The sequence below is a fragment of the Lutra lutra genome, chromosome 8, assembly GCF_902655055.1.
Source record: "Lutra lutra chromosome 8, mLutLut1.2, whole genome shotgun sequence".
Classification (NCBI taxonomy): Eukaryota; Metazoa; Chordata; class Mammalia; order Carnivora; family Mustelidae; genus Lutra; species Lutra lutra.
In genome coordinates, this window is record NC_062285.1 from 135069841 (window position 1) to 135088364 (window position 18524).

General features: G+C 43.4%; 2 protein-coding genes across 15 annotated transcripts in view; both read right to left on the minus strand.

Moving 5' to 3' along the window:
• DMC1 (DNA meiotic recombinase 1) overlaps positions 1–5996 on the minus strand; it is a 43848-nt gene extending 37852 nt beyond the window's left edge. Inside the window, exons 1-3 of one of the 2 annotated variants that reach the window (XM_047742351.1) lie at positions 5775–5996; positions 5498–5679; positions 4202–4250 (exon numbers count right to left, since the gene is read on the minus strand). The gene's annotated coding sequence lies outside the window, so the exon portion shown is untranslated. Of the gene's footprint in view, positions 1–4201; positions 4251–5497 lie in introns of both variants that reach the window. The other variant, XM_047742349.1, reaches the window with a different exon arrangement.
• A 203-nt stretch (positions 5997–6199) lies between these two features.
• Positions 6200–18524, minus strand: part of FAM227A (family with sequence similarity 227 member A) — a 78103-nt gene continuing 65778 nt past the window's right edge. For 11 of the 13 annotated variants that reach the window (XR_007129519.1, XR_007129515.1, XR_007129522.1 and 8 more), the window contains 3 exons: positions 14053–14193; positions 11972–12100; positions 6200–6455 (listed from right to left, as the gene is read on the minus strand). Coding sequence is in view for 2 of the 13 variants with exons in the window: in XM_047742345.1 (XP_047598301.1) it covers positions 12025–12100; positions 14053–14193 (217 nt within the window). In the remaining 11 variants the exon portion in view is untranslated. Of the gene's footprint in view, positions 6456–11768; positions 12101–14052; positions 14194–18524 lie in introns of those variants that run through there. The other 2 variants (XM_047742346.1, XM_047742345.1) reach the window with 2 other exon arrangements.

Sequence of the window (18524 nt, forward strand, 5' to 3'; positions counted from 1 at the left end):
TAACCAATATTTACTAAACATAGCTTGATGGGGTGCCTGGGTGGCTCAGTCAGTTAAGTGTCTTGCCTTTGGCTTGGGTCATGATCCCAGGGTCCTGGGATCAAGCACCATTTCTCCCTCTCCCCCTGCTTGTTCTCCCTCTCTCTCTCTCTCTCTCAATAAAATAAAATCTTTAAAAATTAATAAGCACAGCTTGATTCCAGCTTTCTGCTGGATAAGGAGATGAAGACAGGTCTCTGCCCTTCAAGAGCCATGAGTGTAGTAAGGGAGATAGACACTGAAACATAATCACACACAGGGCAAGGTAAGAGGGATTATACGTGCATTTAGGTAACAGGTAGGTGTCTCACTGCACGATCTTCCCAGAGGAGGTGACCCTTAATTTGGGGCTGCGAGGACAAGGGAGGATTTGCCAGCTGGGCAGGGTGGGAAAGGCAGAGGCAATACAGAGGCTTATTTAGGGAAATGCGAGTGGTTCTGCTGGGGTGGAAAAGTGCTAGGGAGAAAGTAGCTCTCAAAAGTGCAGGACAGGGGGGTGCGTGGGTGGCTCAGTGGGTTAAAGCCTCTGCCTTCGGCCCGGGTCATGATCCGAGGTCCTGGGATGGAGCCCCGAGTAGAGTCAGGCTCTCTGCTCAGCAGAGAGTCTGCTTCTCTTCCTCTCTGCCTGCCTCTCTGCCTACCTGTGATCTCTATCTGTCAAATAAATAAAATCTTAAAAAAAAAAAAAAAGTGCAGGACGGAAGCTAAAGGTAACATCTGGTGACAGCCAACACTTAGAGCACTTCCTCCTTTCCACAGATTACTGCAACCCTCATCACAAAGACACCAGGAGATAGGAACTATCATTACCCCTATTTACAGACAGGGGAACCGAGGGACCAGAAGGTAAAACAACTTGCTTGAGGCTCACGGTCTGGCTCCAGCATTGATGCTCTTAACCAACATACTAAACCAGTATATGGCAGACCCTGTGTATTCATAGGTGATTTTATTTTCGGTTTATAGAAGTACGGTTTCAGCACACATCGGAGTGGCGACTAAGCCAGGCTTACATAGTACAGGTGAGCCAGTTACTAGCTGTGTCGTCTTGGAGAAGTTACTTAGCCTCTGTGCTTCAATTTCCTCATCTGAAAACCAATAATAGTAATTGTGAGAATTAAATGGGTTAATACACGCAAAGTATTTGGGCTGCTGTGTGAAGAATGGGTTGAAGGGGGAGAGAGGTCGAGAATACCTAGGAGAAGACTGTAAGCAAAGCCAGGGGTGGTTCAGCAAGAAAAGCCTCTTGAGCAGCACCTGGGTGGCTCAGTGGGTTTCTCTAAAGGCTGTGCCTTCGGCCCAGGTCATGATCCCAGGGGTCCTGGGATCTGAGCCCCACATCGCATCGGGTCTCTGCTCAGCAGGAAGCCTGCTTCCCCCTCCCTCTCTCTGCCTGCCTCTGCCTACTTGTGATCTCTGTCAAATAAATCTATCTTAAAAAAAAAAAAAAGGCCTCTTGAAAATGGGGAAAACTGCACCTCACTCACAGAGTGAGAAGACAATAATATAGCGAGAAGACAATAAAATAAGGTGGAAATATGCTTAAAAGTGTTTAGTTCAGGGGTGCCTTGCTGGCTCAGTCAGTGGAGCCAGTGACTCTTGATCTTGGGCTTGTGAGTTTGAGCCCCACAGTGGGTGTAGAGATTACTTAAAAATAAGATCTTTTTAAAAAAAGTGTTTAGTTCAGGGCGCCTGGGTGCCTCAGTTGGGGAAGTGTGCCTTCGGCTCAGGTCATGATCCGGGAATTCCAGAATCGAGTCAGGCATTGGGCTCCCTGCTCAGTGGGGAGTCTGCTTCTCCCGCTGACCTCCCTCCTCTCACGTTCTTTCTCTCTTTCACTCTCTCTCTCTCTCTCAAATAAATAGAACCTTTTAAAAAAAAGTGTTTCGTTCAGAGTAAAAACCTTGAATGGTTTTATTAAGGACAATTTCTAATATATACAAAGGTGAAATAATATATTTCCATCACCCACCTTCAACAATTTTCAACACATGGCCAAACTTATTTCACTTAAATCTCCACCCACTTACTCCCCCTACTATTTTGAAGCAAATTCCATACATCATATAATTTCTTCTGTGAATATTTCAGTATGTCTCTCTAAAAGATAAGGACTCTTTTAAAAAACATAACCATAATGTCAATAGCACACTTAAAAATTAATAAAAATTTGGGACGCCTGGGTGGCTCAGTTGGTTGAGCGGCTGCCTTCGGCTCGGGTCATGATCCCAGCGTCCTGGGATCGAGTCCTACATCGGGCTCCTTGCTTGGCAGGGAGCCTGCTTCTCCCTCTGCCTCTGCCTGTGCTCACTCTCGCTTCTCTCTCTATGACAAATAAATAAATAAAATCTTTTTAAAAATTAATAAAAATTAACTTTTAAATATTAATTATTAATTAAAATATTCAATTGTTTCATCAATGCCATCTTTTTTTTTTAAGGTTTGTTTCAACTGGGATCAAAAAATGTCTACATGTAGCAACAGAATGATGCCTTTGACCCTCTTTTGAAAAATCTATAGATTTCCTTCTTTCTTCCTTGTAACTTGTTTTAAAAAAATGGAGTCATTTTTAAAAAGATTTTATTTGAGAGAGAGAGAGAGAACAAGCAGGGGGAGGGACAGAGGGAGAGGGAGAAGCAGGCTCCCTGCTAAGTAGGGAGCCTGACTCAACTCGGGGCTCAATCCCAGGACTCTGGGATCATGACCTGACCCAAAGGTAGACGCTTAACTGACTGAGCCACCCAGGCACCCCCAAAATGGAATCATTTTTAAAAATGGATTTTTCCAGAGCCTGGATTTTGCTGATTGCATCCTGGGGTGATATGCTTCTCTGTCCCCTGTATTTCCTGTTACAGTAGTTGGATGTAGACTCTAGATCAGATCCAAGTTTGGTATTTGGTAACGATTATCTTATAGGTGGTCTACCATTAGGAGGCATTTAGTGGCTTTTTATCTTTTGGGGATGTTAGCAGCTGTTGATGATCAAGCTAGATTAAGTCATTGGGGGTCACAAAATAGTCATATTTTAATTCTGTTCCTTTTTAATTTATTAAGTGGAATACTTCTAAAAGAGGAACTTCCCCTCATCTACTATTTGGTTACCTGGTAGTAAGGTTTGTATGGAAATGGCATGATAAAAGCTAACTTTTGCCAGATTTCAGAATAATGAATTGGTTCCCTAGTATCTTTCAGTGGTGACCAATTAATCTTTTTAAAGCAATAGTATGAATATCTAAGTGAAAATGTTTTTTGGGATTTTTTTAAATTAAAGATTTTATTTATTTATTTGACAGAGAGAGCGATCACAAGTAGGCAGAGAGGCAGGCAGAGAGGGGGGGGAAGCAGGCTCCCTGATGAGCAGAGAGCCTGACTCAGGGCTCAATCCCAGGACCCTGAGATCATGACCTGAGCCAAAGGCAGAGGCTTAACCCACTGAGCCACCCAGGTGCCCCTGAAAATGTTTTTGATGTACTTCAATTCCAATTATTATTACAATGCTTAAATTGTCCCAATATTTTTTTTTTTCAGTAAGCACCACACCCAATGTGGGGCTTGAACTCATGACCCTGAGATCAAGAGTTGCATACTCTACTGACTGAGCCAGCCCGCACCCCTAAATTACCCCATCTTTTGCCAATGAGATCCCAGTTGGCTCATGACTTTCTCAGACGGGACTCTTATCTTTAGTAGCTTTTCTGTTGTCTAGTGTAGCAAGAGGTTGAGTGTTCATCTCATGATTTCCCTGCCCTAGACAGGGAACCAGACATTTCTTCAAGGATCCCTGAGTCCTTTTAGTGCAAATCGTGTTTCAAGTCCACGGTCTGGGGCATTGCTACTGCGGTCTTTATTTCTAGGTCAGTTCAATGGATAGAGTTAGGAAATAGGTTTTTTGTTCTGTTTTAAATAGGTTGAGGTGTAAGTGACATACAAGAGAGTGCATATATTTAAAATGTGTCTAATCCTGAGAACCTTTCACCACAATGAAGAATGCACATATCCATCACCCCAAAAGCTTCTTCAGGCTTCTTTATAAACCCTTCCATTCTCTCCTCCCCTCCACTCTCTAGACATCCCTCCTCTCGGTTACTCAGGCAACTGTTTTTAAACATAAAATACATCCTTAGTTCATCATCAGTTCAAAATCAGGACAGTAGGATTTTACCTTCATCTCTTCTACTTTAATGTGCTGAGGGTGCTAGTTCTCAGCAACACTGGGAATGACAGAATTGGGGTATTACACAATTACTCATTTGTTTTATCCATTACAGTAAATGCTTCTTAAATGTTAGTTCCCTGCAACACTCTATCTACCCCCTTCCCCTTATAAAGAGCAAAGAATCCTTCACCATAATTTTCCCTTCTAATAGTTACAAAGAACAGAGACAGGTCTTTTCATCTGGAATTTCCTGAGAGGCCTATGGTTAGGAGTCCTCAGTAATTTCTGGAAGGGGTCTGTGCAGAGATCTTGGCCCCAAGCTGTGCAAAGGATTGTCCCAAAAGACAATCTGGGTCCAGAAAACCAGGACAGCTTCTGGGTGGGGGCTCGTAGAAACAGATAGGTTGACAGGAGATTACATCCATTATGGTAACTGCTACCATCATGGAGGAGCATGAAAGGCTGTGGGAGTGCACAGGAGAGGTCCCTGTGCCAACTTTGTTGGTGGTATATCAGGGAAGGCTTCCTGAAGGAGAGGATGCCTGTGTGGGGTCCTGAAGGTGGAGCAGGAATGAGTGATATTGGGACTTCATAGTGAGGAGGGATAAGGGATTTTCAGGTACAGAAGCAGAGGAAAGACCCAGCAATAGGAGAAAGTATGGCTCCTTAGAGAAACTGTAAATAAAGGACTAACTGCAATTTGAGTGGGAAGGGAAGGCGTGAGCAACCTCTGGTTATCTTATGTGGTGCCTTGCACATGGCAAAGGCTCCGTATGTCCTGGTTTCGGGAGAAGTGTATATTAACAGCAATGGCAACAACAATAGCGGGTAGCAATGGCCAAGTGTACCCCTGTGCCGAGAACGTTGCATAAATTATCTCATTTAAGGATCACAACACTACTGCGAGGCAGACATTCCCTTTCTGCATTCAAGAAAACAAGTTCAGAAAAGGTCAAGTTACACAGCTACTAGGCCTAACGTCATACATCTATCATGAGGCAGGGTAGGGACTCTGAGCCCTGAATTTTGGGGGGCCAAAGCTTGAACGCTTTCCTTATCACCCTTCCCCCATCCCTTTACTGGGACTATTCAAGTGAATATACGTTATCTGTGGTAGACACCGGAGAGCCCAAGAATGTACTTATTTTCTTCTTGGTTCAGGCAAATAACCATCTGCTTCTTTTCTTTCAACTTCGCATTGCCAGGCAGACTGCTATAACACAGACCAGGTCACCTCCTAGTGCCCTAAGGACCAAGTGATAAAAGCCACACCCGTCAGCCCAGCTCCTTCCACATACTCACCCCTGCACCTCTGAGTCTCAGGGAAGTCGCTTTTCCATTTGGATTTTCTTGGATTCCACACAGACTTCTAGCAAAACTTAATGTATCTATTGGCTTCTACATCCTTCTCCCTCTCTTCCAGGCCGTGTGCACCTTAAGGCCAAGTGCTGTGTCTTTATTCATCTCTGTACCCTCTGGGACTGCTGCAGGCATGGTAGAAAATAGACATCTAGAGGGCTTGCGCAACCCCTCCAAATCCCGGTGTTCTCCCAGGAGAGATGGAAGTGACAATACTCACCTTGTGGGGAGCCACTAGGAGTAGGTTAACCCAGATCATGTGTAAGCCGGACTTACCAGAGTACTCAGCATATCATAAGTACTCAGTAACTGTCTCCTATGATTACTATTACTGTGTTATATAATAATATTAAATCTTCCATAGTATTACCACTAATAAGTGAGTTAAAGAATTAGTAAGTGAATGCATGAGGGAATGAGGTGACTTAACTTCAATTTAAATCCTGACTTTGGGGGTGCCTGGGTGGCTCAGTGGGTTAAAGCCTCTGCCTTCAGCTCAGGTCATGATCCTAGGGTCTTGGGATCGAGCCCCGCATCGGGCTCTCTGCTCAGCAGGGAGTCTGCTTCTCTCCCTCTCACTCTCTGCCTACTTGTGATTTCTGTCAAATAAATAAATAAAATCTTAAAAAAAAAAATAAATAAATCCTGACTTTGTCCAAGGGTAGAAGTGAACTTTAATATTCTTTGTCCCATGGACTGGAAACAACTACATGTGTTGTGGTATTACTGTTTTGTTTGTTTTGTTGTTTCTGCTTTCGATGAGACCCAACAACATGGGCAGGCTTCAGCCAATAGTTGTCCCCATTCTTGGACAAGGGTTCATCCAGGAGAGCTAGAAGGTGAGGGGTTAAGGAAGCTGGATTCACTTTTCTGCATTGGTTTTCACTTCTTGGTGTCCTCCCTGTAGATGAATCATAAAAACATAAAGAGAAAAAGATTAAAAGGCCTATGTGATGAAGAGAATGGAAGTGAGTCCGCAGGGTTAACATAAACAGCTTAAAATCAACCACCCAGAGTGAAACTAGTCAGAAGACTGGGAAATGAAGGTGAAATGGACAGACTATGTAATGTGTCTGAATGTAGTGTGGGGCAGATTTGTATAACCAAGGGGAAATTTGGAGATAAATTGTGATACGAACATGACAAAAAGGCAAGAAAACAGGCAGATTAAAAAGAGAGAGAGAGACTTAGTTCCAGGGATAGCAGAAGGTTCTATAGGAAAACAAAAATCACCACATCACTCTCCATGGCTCATGTCAATTGTGTTGATGGTATAACAACGCTGATTAGTGATCCACACCAAACCACCACAGAAACACACGGAGAGGATGAGATAGGAGGTATGTGCATATGAGAGAGAGCCCAGTCCTTCCCTTCCCTGCTGAGAACTCAATGCACAGTGCCTAACAGTGAAAAATCAAGGAGCCAGAGCACCATGGTATTTCAACAGGAACAGGAAAACAAACACCAAAACAATCAGTGAAGAAAGTGGAAAATGTGTTGCCGGGGAATGGAAAGCAGGTCCAGAGGAGTGTAATCTTTTGTAACAAGCTTTGTCCAACTATTAACTAATTAATTTAATAAGCACCTACATTATACTTAGTTAACATAGTTAATCAGTTAATTTTTTAATTTTAATTTTTATTTATTTTAAAAGATTTTATTTATTTATTTGACAGAGAGAGAGCGATCACAAGTAGGCAGAGAGAGAGGAGGAAGCAGGCTCCCTACTGAGCAGAGAGCCCAATGAGGGGCTCCATCCCAGGACCCTGAGATCATGACCTGAGCTGAAATCAAGAGACAGATGGCCAACCAACTGAGCCACCCAGGTGCCCATCAGTCCGTTAATTTAATGGGCACCTTATATATTACTTTACATCAGGCACTGTTCACAATGCTTTACAAATGTTAACCAATTAAATTCTTATACTATATATACCATTATCATTCCCATTTTACAAATGAAGAAAGTTGAGACACAGAGAAGTTAAGTAAGGCTCAAGGTCACAGAGCTAGTCAGTCAAAGGTCAAGGAGCTGGGATTGACACCCAGGTGATCTAACCCCAGAGCTGCCACTCTATTTAATTTTTAAAGGATGAATATAAATTATTTTAATTCAAATATAAGCAAAAGAAATTTAAATCAGTGTGTTCTTTTAAGAGGATTTATTCCAACTTCATGGGTATAGAGAGGCAAAGTTCTAAAATGTGATCAATTTTTTGTATAAGCAATGAACTGAAGCAGAATGCTAAACACACATTAGCTAATCACTAATGCCTTCACCAAAAATTCACTGAATCCTTACTATGAGCAAGCCATAGGAACAGGTACAAAAGATTCAATGCCGAATTAGACAAGGTCCTTGAACTTGGGAGACTTCTAGTACAGAGAGCGAGACAGACAAGTCCATCACTAAAGTAGGTCATATTCAGGGGAGCAAACTTAGAAAAGCACAGAACACAAAGTAGGAAGTCACTAGGGCAGTTTGGGAAGACTTCCTGGAGGTGGTGATGCCCATGCTGGGCTTTAAGGGTCGGGTAGGAGTTGGCCAGATGAAAAAGTGGCTAAAGGATATTTAAGGAAGAGGAAAGAGCAATGAATACTTATTAAAGTGAAATGAATTAGTGGCATTCTTCTTCCATTCTGAAATATTAGAAGGTCAGAAACCACAGTATGTACAAGCCCCTCTTAACCTGAGAGATTCCACAGCCCAAACCAGTGGGGCTGAAAACCATGTGGCTATATGCCAGTATCAGTGGCTGTTTCTCTAATCAAAGGAAAAAAAATAAACTGATAAAACTTGTCTTCATATTAAGTTTACTTCTTAACACTTCTCTTAGAAATAGGCTGTAGGGCAGGCCCTAGAGTCTGGCCACGGGTTTCAAATCCTGGCTCTTCTGTCTACCACAGGCGAGAGCTTGGGCACTAAACCTCTCTGGCCTCAGTTATAAAATGAGGACAACACCACCCCAGAATTTATAGGAATGTTGTGGGGATTAAAGCATACACACACCATGCTTAGAACAGAGTAATATCTAGCTGGCATGACTCCTTTGGGTGCCCTTGCTCAAAGTGATAAAACGAATGAATAAATAAAAGTTAAAATTAAGAAAAAAAATTAACCTAAAAAAAAGAAAAAAATTAACCTGTAAAAAGTTATCATTTCTTAACATATTATATGTTACTTTAAGATACCAAAGTTTGCAGATATACTGAAGATCTATATTTTATGCTACTCAATAGTCCTTTATTTGGGTGGCAGAATTTAAAGCAGAGATATTTTGATGGGTTTCTGTAAAGAGGTCTACGACTTCTGGCTGTCCTGCCCCCAACACATGGGAGAATCAAGGCTCTGAGCTCAGGAAAATGGCCTGCCTACCTCTTCCTCTACCCTAGAGCAGTAATCCTATAAAACAATGGCTAGATGCTTTCTCCAAATTGGGTCTGCCCCAAACCTCCCAGTCCAGAATGGTCCAATGTACAGTTGACCCATAAGGAACCTGGGCCTCAACTCAAGCAAGCCTCAGCTGCCTCCTTTGAAAAATAGGAAAAATAAAATTTACCTAGACTTGGATGGGACAATGGAACATGCCTAGCACAGGGCCAAGACAACTTCCCTCAATTCCCCTTCCTATTTGCAATAGGGGGAACAGGTCTGCTCTTCCTCAAGCTCTGAAAATTCTGGGGTGGCCAGTCCTTAGTGATTTCTGAAACAAGTGTCTGGGGAGACATTTTTGGATCCTGTGTGTGCCCTCTCTTAATGTGAAATCATAGGGACACCTGGGTGGCTCAGTGAGTTAAGCATCTGCCTTTGGCTCAGGTCATGATCCTGGGGTCCTGGGATCAAGCCCCACATCAGGCTGCCTGCTCAGCGTGAAGTCTGTTTCTCCCTCTGCCTCTCCCCGTTTGTGCTCTCTTGCTCTCTCCTTCTCAAATAAATAAATAAAGTCTTTTTTTTTTTTTTTTTATGTGAGAATAGGGGCACCCCGGTGGCTAGGTTGGTTGGGCAACTGCCTTCAGCTCAGGTCATGATCCTAGAATCCCAGGATCCAGTCCTGAATCAGGATCCCTGCTTGGTGGGGAATCTGCTTCTCCTTCTGGCCCTCCTTCTTCTCATTCTCTCTCTCTCCCTCTCTCTCATTCTCTCTCTCAAATAAATAAGTAAAATCTTTTTTAAAAAATGTGAGAAGCTTGGAGCTTGGAGGCTCTCCCTTGTGGGGAAGAATTGTGTTTTCTGGAGCTTCAGCATTTCAGTGCCCAGGGGTAGCTAAGTAGGGTAAGGACTGCCCTAAGAGGTAAGAACTCAGTTGGTCCACGGCCCAGAAAGCCTGGGAGTCCTTCTGGGCTGGGGTAGACCAGTGGTCTCAAACAGGCATGTTCAAAGATGTCGTGGATGAGGGAGGGTAGGAAGCTTTATGAAACAATGATACAACGACTATTAGTAACTGTCAGATTCTACGGCAGGTTCTTTTTATGGCTGAGCTCTCCACACGTAACCACCATCCACATCTTTTAGGGCCAATGAAACAGGCCCAGAGAACAAAGGTACTTGACCTGAGGTTGCAGAAGGAGCAGAGCAAAGATTCAAAACCCAGATCTTTTTAGAGTAAAGTCTACTCTACTTGTAGAGCCTACGGCTTCATCTGCCATCAGGACTTTTAAAAACCCAAATATTTTTAAAATCCACCACTCCCCAAGACTTAGAAAATAAAGTGTTTCATGGCTTGTTCGGAGATCTTCTCTGTGTTCACCTCCTGTGTGAAGGAACCCCCCCCTTCACACCCTTTCTTGACCCCCCACCATGCTAATTCCTGCCTCTGAGCCTTTGCCTTTGCTGATCTGTCCACCACAGGCTCATGCCAGCCTCTTGCCTCATCCTCTTCCTTTGGCCTGGCCAACCCTTTCTTATCTTTTCCAGACTCAGTTCAAGGAACACCACTTCTGTAAAGTGTTTCTGGGGGTGCCCGGCTGGCTCAGTCAGAAGATTTGCAACACTCGATCTCAGGGTTGTGAGTTTGAGACCTATGTTGGGTGTAGAGATTACTCAGTTAAAAAAAAAAAAAAATCTTTCGGGACGCCTGGGTGGCTCAGTTGGTTAAGCAGCTGCCTTCGGCTCAGGTCATGATCCCAGCGTCCTGGGATCGAGTCCCACATCGGGCTCCTTGCTTGGCAGCGAGCCTGCTTCTCCCTCTGCCTCTGCCTGCCACTCTGTCTGCCTGTGCTCACTCTCGCTTCTCTCTCTATGACAAATAAATAAATAAAATCTTAAAAAAAAAAAAATCTTAAAAAAAAAAAAAGAAGTGTTTCTGCGTGGCTCCTGGGTCCCCTCTGTCTAACAGCACCTCCAGAGTTTAGGGTGTTCATTGGTTGATCCATTTGCCTTCTCTCTACCAGAGTGTGAGCTTCTCGAAAATAGGGACTGTGTGTTAATGACTGTTTTTTTTTACCCAGTGTCTATTTCAGGGAACTTCTGAAACCTCTTATTTTCTTCTTATTTTATTTTATTTTATTTAGAGAGAGCAGGGGGAGGGCCAGAGGGAGAGGAAGAGAATCTCAAGCAGATTCCATACAGAGTGCACAGTCTGTCACAGGGCTCCGTCTTACAACCAAGATCATGACCTGAGCTGAAATCAAGAGTTGGACACTTAACTGACTGAGCCACCCAGGCGTCCCTTTTCTTTCTTTTCTTTCTTTAAATTCATTTTGTTTGTCAGAGAGAGAGAGAGAGCACAAACAGGGGGAGCAGCAGGCAGAAGGAGAAACAGACTTCCTACCGAGCAGGGAGCCTGAAGAGGGACTTGATCCCAGGACCCTGAGATCATGACCCAAGCCGAAGGCAGATGCCTAACTGAGTGAGCCACCCAGGCATCCCCCTGAAACCTTTTCTAACCTGGGCTTGCTGCTGTGTAAAATGCAGTGGGTCACGTCTGCCTCATACGGCTGTTATGAAGGTCAAAATAAGGTGATGTCTGTCATGCGTTGAGCGTACTTGTTTAGTTAACAACTAAAGCCATTTTTTTAAAGATTTTATTTATTTATTTGACAGACAGAGATCACAAGTAGGCAGAGAGGCAGGCAGAGAGCAGAGAGCAGAGAGCCTGATGCGGGGCTCGATCCCAGGACCCTGGGATCATGACCTGAGCCGAAGGCAGAGGCTTTAACCACTGAGCCACCCAGGTGCCCCAAGCCATTATTACATTATAGTTTAATACTGTTAGTTGTAATATTTAAAATAAAATAATGGGTAAAAGAGTAAAGGTATGAAAGGCAGTGCCCCAAGCAAAAACTCTGCACTCCTGCTTTTCACTCAGCCTAGGAACAACTATGATGGAATGTTTCCCCTTATCCTGGGTATAGCTATTTCTGTGTCTCAGTCTTTGGCCGCAGTTTCCTTTCTCTCCTGTTGTTTTGTCCTACCTGGTAGAAATATCAGGGCTCCTGAGGGAGCTTCCCAGTTCCAGGGGAGAGAATTAGTCAAGGCCTGATAGTGACAAGGGAGAGCCGTCCAGCTTCTCTCTTGCTTTTCTCTCCCTCTCCTTTTCCTTCCTGTGGGGGAAATTAAAACAAAACAAAACAAAACAAAAAACAGTTAACAAAAACTGGATCAAAAATTCAGTGTAATTTCTTCAAAGGTGTCACTGGAATCTTGTTAGATATTGACAGGAGACGTTTACAAAGGGACCAATAACGGCGACAGCAAATAACCAGACCAGAATGCTGAACGCACTGCACGATCCCATCATCTGTCTTTTAGGCACTGTTGGTTGCCTAAAAGGCTCTGGACTTGGCCCCAGGAAAACAAGATCACCCAGGGCAAGATTCTTTGAGGCCAAATATTCAGTCTAGGGAGATGGACAAGGAACTATGATTGAGTAGGCTAAGATCTATGGAGCATGATCAGGAAAGCACAGGGCACATAACGGGTACCCTGAGTAGGCAAGTCAGGGGAGACTTCCTGGAGGTGATGCCTGAGCTGGGTTTTAAAGGTCTGCGAGCTTTCTCAACTCATTAAGCTTTGGTTTCTTCTCTAAAATGGATAGTATAACACCATCTATCTGTGTTGAGATGGCTAGTTACCAACCCATCGTCTGCTCTCCCTTTTTCTTTAATGGAAGAATGAGCCAGCTTTTGTTTAAGACGGCAATGTGCCCAGATTTTTTTTTTTAATTACATTTCCCAGGGGCACCTGGGTGGCTCAGTGGATTGAGCCTCTGCCTTTGGCTCAGGTCATGATCTCGGGGTCCTGGGGTTGAGCCCTGGATTGGGCTCTCTGCTCAACGGGGAGCCTGCTTGCCCCTCTCTCTCTGTCTACCTCCCTGCCTACTTGTGATCTCTCTGTGTCAAATAAATAAATAAAATCTTTTATAAAAATAATAAATAAATAAATTACATTTCCCAGCCTCCGCTGAAACGAACATCACCATGTGACTAATATCCAACCCTTGAAATAAAGTGGCAATGTTAAATGGTACTTCCAGGGAGGTTATTAGAAAGGGAGAGGGTAACAGTGATTGACTACAACTGAGCATGAGGGATCTTTCTGGGGTGATGAAAAAGTTTTTAAACTGGATGGCAGCAATTGTTGCCAAACTCTGTAAATTTGCTAAAATTAATCGAATTGGGTACTTCAAATGAGCAAATTTTATGGTAAATTACCCCTCAGTAATATTATAAAGTAATAATAATTATTTAAAAAAATCACTTAAAATGTTTTTTTTTTAAGGAATGTTAAGTTTTGGGTTTTTTAAAAAAAGATTTTATTTATTTATTTGAGACAGAAAGAACATGATCAATAGGGAGGAGCAAAGGGAAAGGGAGAAGCAGGCTCCCCACTGAGCAGGGAGCCCGATGCGGGACTTGATCCCAGGACCCTGGGATTCTGACCCGAGCTGAAGGCAGACACTTAACTGAGTGAGCCACCCAGGCGCCCCAATAAATATAATCATTAAAAAAAAAAAGAGGGGCGCCTGGGTGGCTCAGTGGGTTAAGCCGCTGCCTTCGGCTCAGGTCATGATCTCAGGGTCCTGGGATCGAGCCCCACATCGGGCTCTCTGCTCAGCAGGGAGCCTGCTTCCCTCTCTCTCTCTCTGCCTGCCTCTCCGTCTACTTGTGATCTCTCTCTGTCAAATAAATAAATAAAATCTTAAAAAAAAAAAAAAAAGAGGGTGGCTGGATGATGGACAATGGTGTGGGTTATGTGTTGTGGTGAGTGCTGGGTGTTGTGTAAGACTGATGAACAGACCTGTGCCCCTGAAACAAATAATACATTATATGTTAATAAAAAATAAATTAAAAAAAAAATAAAGTATTCAGACAGGGTGCCTGGGTGGCTCAGTCAGTTAAGCATCTGATTCTTGATCTCAGCTTGGGCCTTGATCCCAGGGTTGTGAGTTCAAGCCCCATGTTGTGCTCCACACCCAGTGTGGAGCCTACTTAAAATAAAAAAATTCTAACAGTATTCATATTTCCACTTGTCCATGGTCTTTGTCGGAACAAACCTTAAAAGAAATGCAGTCTCCCTCTCAGGACTTCCTCTAGATTTCTTGTCAAAGGAGTCCTCAACCAAGGTGGAAGGTGGGATGAACATGTGGTTTGTCTTCTTTCGTTCTAATGCTCTTTGATCGATATTCTTCACCTCCCTGTGGGGAAATCACAAAGGCACATATGGAAAAATACTGAAGAGTCAGCATGATCTTTTCACTCCTATTTTCATATGTAAAGAGAGAGAAATATTTACAGACTTATTCATTCAAGAGCAAGCAGAGAGCGGACTGTGAGTCCGGAGCCCCTGCAGTGTGCTAGGGGTCATGTCAGTGCTTGGGGACACAGATAGGAATAAAACGTGGTCGCTGAATTCAAGGAACATACACTCAAATTAGGAGGATGGGAAAAAAATCAACAGTCTGAAAGAAAGCCAAATACTGAAGGCAAGCTGAATTCAAGTTGGGGATCTGCTGCTTGCTGTGTGACTTTGGGCAAATTACTTAACCTCTCCCTGCCAGTGTACCCATCTCAACTTGGTGATAATTGAACCTAGGGTTGTGGCGAAGGTTAACTGAGTTGCCACAGGTCAAGTGCTTAGCTCAGTGTCTGGTACACCATAAATAAAGGAAGTGCCCCAGAAGTGCCCTGTGCTGCTGGTGTTCTTACAGAAGACGGTTTTCCGTGGAGTGTGTTGAGATAAGCATGGGGCACACAACGGGGAAAAGGAATTGGGTGATACACCAGCTGACTTTTGAATGTGAGCAGACATTTACTTGATGATGAAGCAGGTTGCGGGCACTCAGGGTCGATAGAATAGCAATAAAAATGTATTTGTATGAATTAAGAGTCTGTCATATACTTCTCTGCTGATGAAGGACAGAGGCAGAAAGATCGGTATTAAAAAAAATAGCAGTGATCTTGGCCTGAACTGAGGTAGGGAAGCTGAAGGGACTCCATTTATTTTATTATTTTATTTATTTATTTATTTTTAAATATTTTATTAATTTGAGAGAGAGAAAGAGCATGAGTGGGGAAGGAGCGGAGGGTGAGGGAGAAGCAGACGCCCCGCTGAGCACAGAGTCCAACGTGAGCTCCATCCCAGGACCCTGGGATCATGACCTGAGCCAAAGGCAGAGGCTTTAATGCACTGAGCCACCCAGGTGCCCCTGATGATCACATTTTCTAACAGAAAATCACTGAAGAAATTCCTTGATGATATTTTCTATAGTGTTATTTCTTGAGACGTTGAAACCCACACATGCCTTAGGCTCATATTTTGCATGAGAAAAACCATCTTTAGTTTATGTGACAGAATCATATGTTGAAAACATTTCATGGGGTTCTGCAAAGAGCATTCTGAATTATGGGTGCTCTGTGCCCAGACAAGTTTGAGGATCAGGGCTCTGGACTTACATGTCAATAAAGTTCTCTAGCAGCCAGAGACCCTGTTCCTCAAAGCATGCCTTGCCTGCACAGGCAAACTCGGCTCTTCCTCTACCTACAGCAGGTACCCCTGGATTGCCTTTTCTTTACTTCTACTTCTTCTTTTTCTAAAGATTTTATTTATTTGAGAGAGAGAGAGAGAGAGAGAGTGCATAAGCAGGAGCAGCAGCAGAGGGAGAGGGAGAAGCAGGCTACCCACAGAGCAGGAAGCCCGATGTGGGGCTCAATCCCAGGACCCTGAGATCATGACCTGAGCTAAAGGCAGATGCCTAACCTACTGAGTCACCCAGGCGCCCCGGATTGGCTTTTCTAATAGGGGCTGCTCCAGGTCTCCCCAATCACAGACTTTCAAATCTGAGTCCTGCGCTGCTTTGGACCCTGCAATTTCCATGGCACGGGGTCACAGGTATTATCTCTGGCCGTTGGCATTTACTGAGCACTTTCTTTGAGCCAGGCACAGAGCTAGACATCTCCATTCCCCCACAGCTACTCTGTGTCCCTGTTTACAGACAGTAACCAAGCCTCACACAGGCTGTGATGGACATAATTCAGATAGAGAGTGAGACAGAGCTTCAGTCTGTCCAACTACAAAGCCAGTGTTTCCTACTGATATGCTCTATTTGGGAAATAAGATGGTAACTGAGGTCCCAAAGGAGTCCTAGCCCATGTGCAAGTAATAGTCCATATGGGCATTTGACACCTTTTGTTTTTGTTATGGCTACCATTAAAAAAAAAAAAAGCTTAAAAAATAATATATAAAAGTAATGAAAATTGCACAATCAACACCATTTACCCATTATTTAGCTTCAATAGTTACCAACATAAGATTAATCTTGAAACATCCATTACTCCCTTCGCACCCCTCCATTCCCACCCCACATGGGCGATTTTCAAGAAGAGCCTAGATACCATGTCATCTCATCCAGAAACACTTCATTAGGTATCTCTTTCAGACATGACACTTTTATTTTTTGTTTATTTTTTAAGATTTTATTTATCTATTTGCTAGAGAGAGAGAGAGAGAGATTGCACAAGCAGGGAGAGCAGTAGGCAGAGGGAGAAGCAGGCTCCCTGCTGAGCAAGGAACCTGCCGTGGGGCTCCATCCCAGGACCCTAGATCATGACCTGAGCCAAAGGTAGATGTTCAACTGACTGAGCCACCCAGGCGGCCCCAGATTTGACTCCTTTAAAAAAATAGGTAACTACGAATGGGAGAAGATATTTGCAAATGACATATCAGATAAAGGGCTAGTATCCAAAATATATAAAGAGCTTAGCAAACTCAACACCCAAAGAACAAATAATCCAGTCAAGAAATGGGCAGAAGACATGAACAGACATTTCTGCAAAGACGACATCCAGATGGCCAACAGACACATAAGAAAGTGCTTCACATCACTCAGCATCAGGAAAATACAAATCAAAACCACAACGAGATACCACCTCACACCAGTCAGAATGGTTAAAATTAACAAGTCAGGAAATGACAGATGCTGGCGTGGATGTGGAGTAAGGGGAACCCTCCTACACTGCTGATGGGAATGCAAGCTGGTGCAACCACTCTGGAAAATAGCATGGAGGTTCCTCAAAAAGTTGAAAATAGAGCTACCCTATCACCCAGCAATCGCACTGAAGATACAAACGTAGTGATCTGAAGGGGCACATGCACCCGAATGTTTATAGCAGCAGTGTCCACAATAGCTAAACTATGGAAAGAACCTAGATGTCTATCAACAGATGAATGGATAAAGGAGATGTGGTATATATATATACAATGGAATACTATGCAGCCATCAAAAGAAATGGAATCTTGCAGTTTGCGATGATGTGGATGGAACTAGAGGGTATTATGCTTAGCGAAATAAGTCAATCAGAGAAAGACAACTATCATATGATCTCCCCGATATGAGGAAGTGGAGATGCAACTTGGGGGGTTTGGGGGGTAGGAAAAGAACAAATGAAACAAGATGGGATCGGGAGGGAGACAAACCATAAGAGACTCTTAATGTCACAAAACAAACTGAGGGTGGCCGGGGGAAGGGGGGTAGGGAGAGGGTGGTGGGGTTACGGACATTGGGGAGGGTATGTGCTATGGTGAGTGCTGTGAAGTGTGTAAACCTGGCGATTCACAGTCCTGTAGCCCTGGGGCTAATAATACATTATATGTTTATAAAAAAAAATAAGGAAAAATTAAAAAAAATAGATAACTACAAAACCATTATAATATCTCTACAAAGAAAAAGGATACACCAGTACAAGGAGTTCCTTAGTATGTTCCTTCAGAACATAGATAGCAAAGAATTCATAGACTCTAAATGTGCAGCTCTAGGAGATTTCGTGGACTAAGCACGCCCATGTAACCAGCACCCAGATCAAGAAATGGAACACTGTGAGCTCCCCAGAAGCCCCCTCATCTGTACCCTACTCAGGCAAGCCCTATTTCCCTGAGTGTAGCTCTGCTTTGATGTCTAACAGCACAGATGTGGGTTTTTTTTTTTTTTTTTAAGATTATTTTAGAGAGAGAGGGTGAGAGCACAGGGAGTGAGGGGAGGGGCAGGGGAGAGGGGGAGAGAGAGAATCTCAAGCCGACTCCCCACTGAGCTTGGAGCCTGCCAATGCAGGACCCCATCCAGGACCCTGAGATCATGACCTGAGCCAAAATCAAAAGTCAGATGCTTAACCCACTGAGCTACCCAGGTGCCCCTAATGGCACAGATGTGTTTCAAGGCCATCATTTTCTTTTGTAGACACAAATTTTGAGAATCACTTTATTAACAGAAGGCATGCTGAGCTTCTTGATAATGCCTTACCCAACAAAAAGTGGGTATATTTAGCAATGAGATTGCTAACACATAATTACAAAGTTTCTACTGACTTAAAATACTATACTATAATTCACCCTATAAGGACGCCTTTATTAAACAAGGATGTCCTTATATATTTCTGAAATACATATACTGTAGACTTAATCTTGAATAAATTTAATATTATTTTTATTAAATTTAAATTATTTTTGCCTTGCTCATGCCATAGCTAAGGTGTA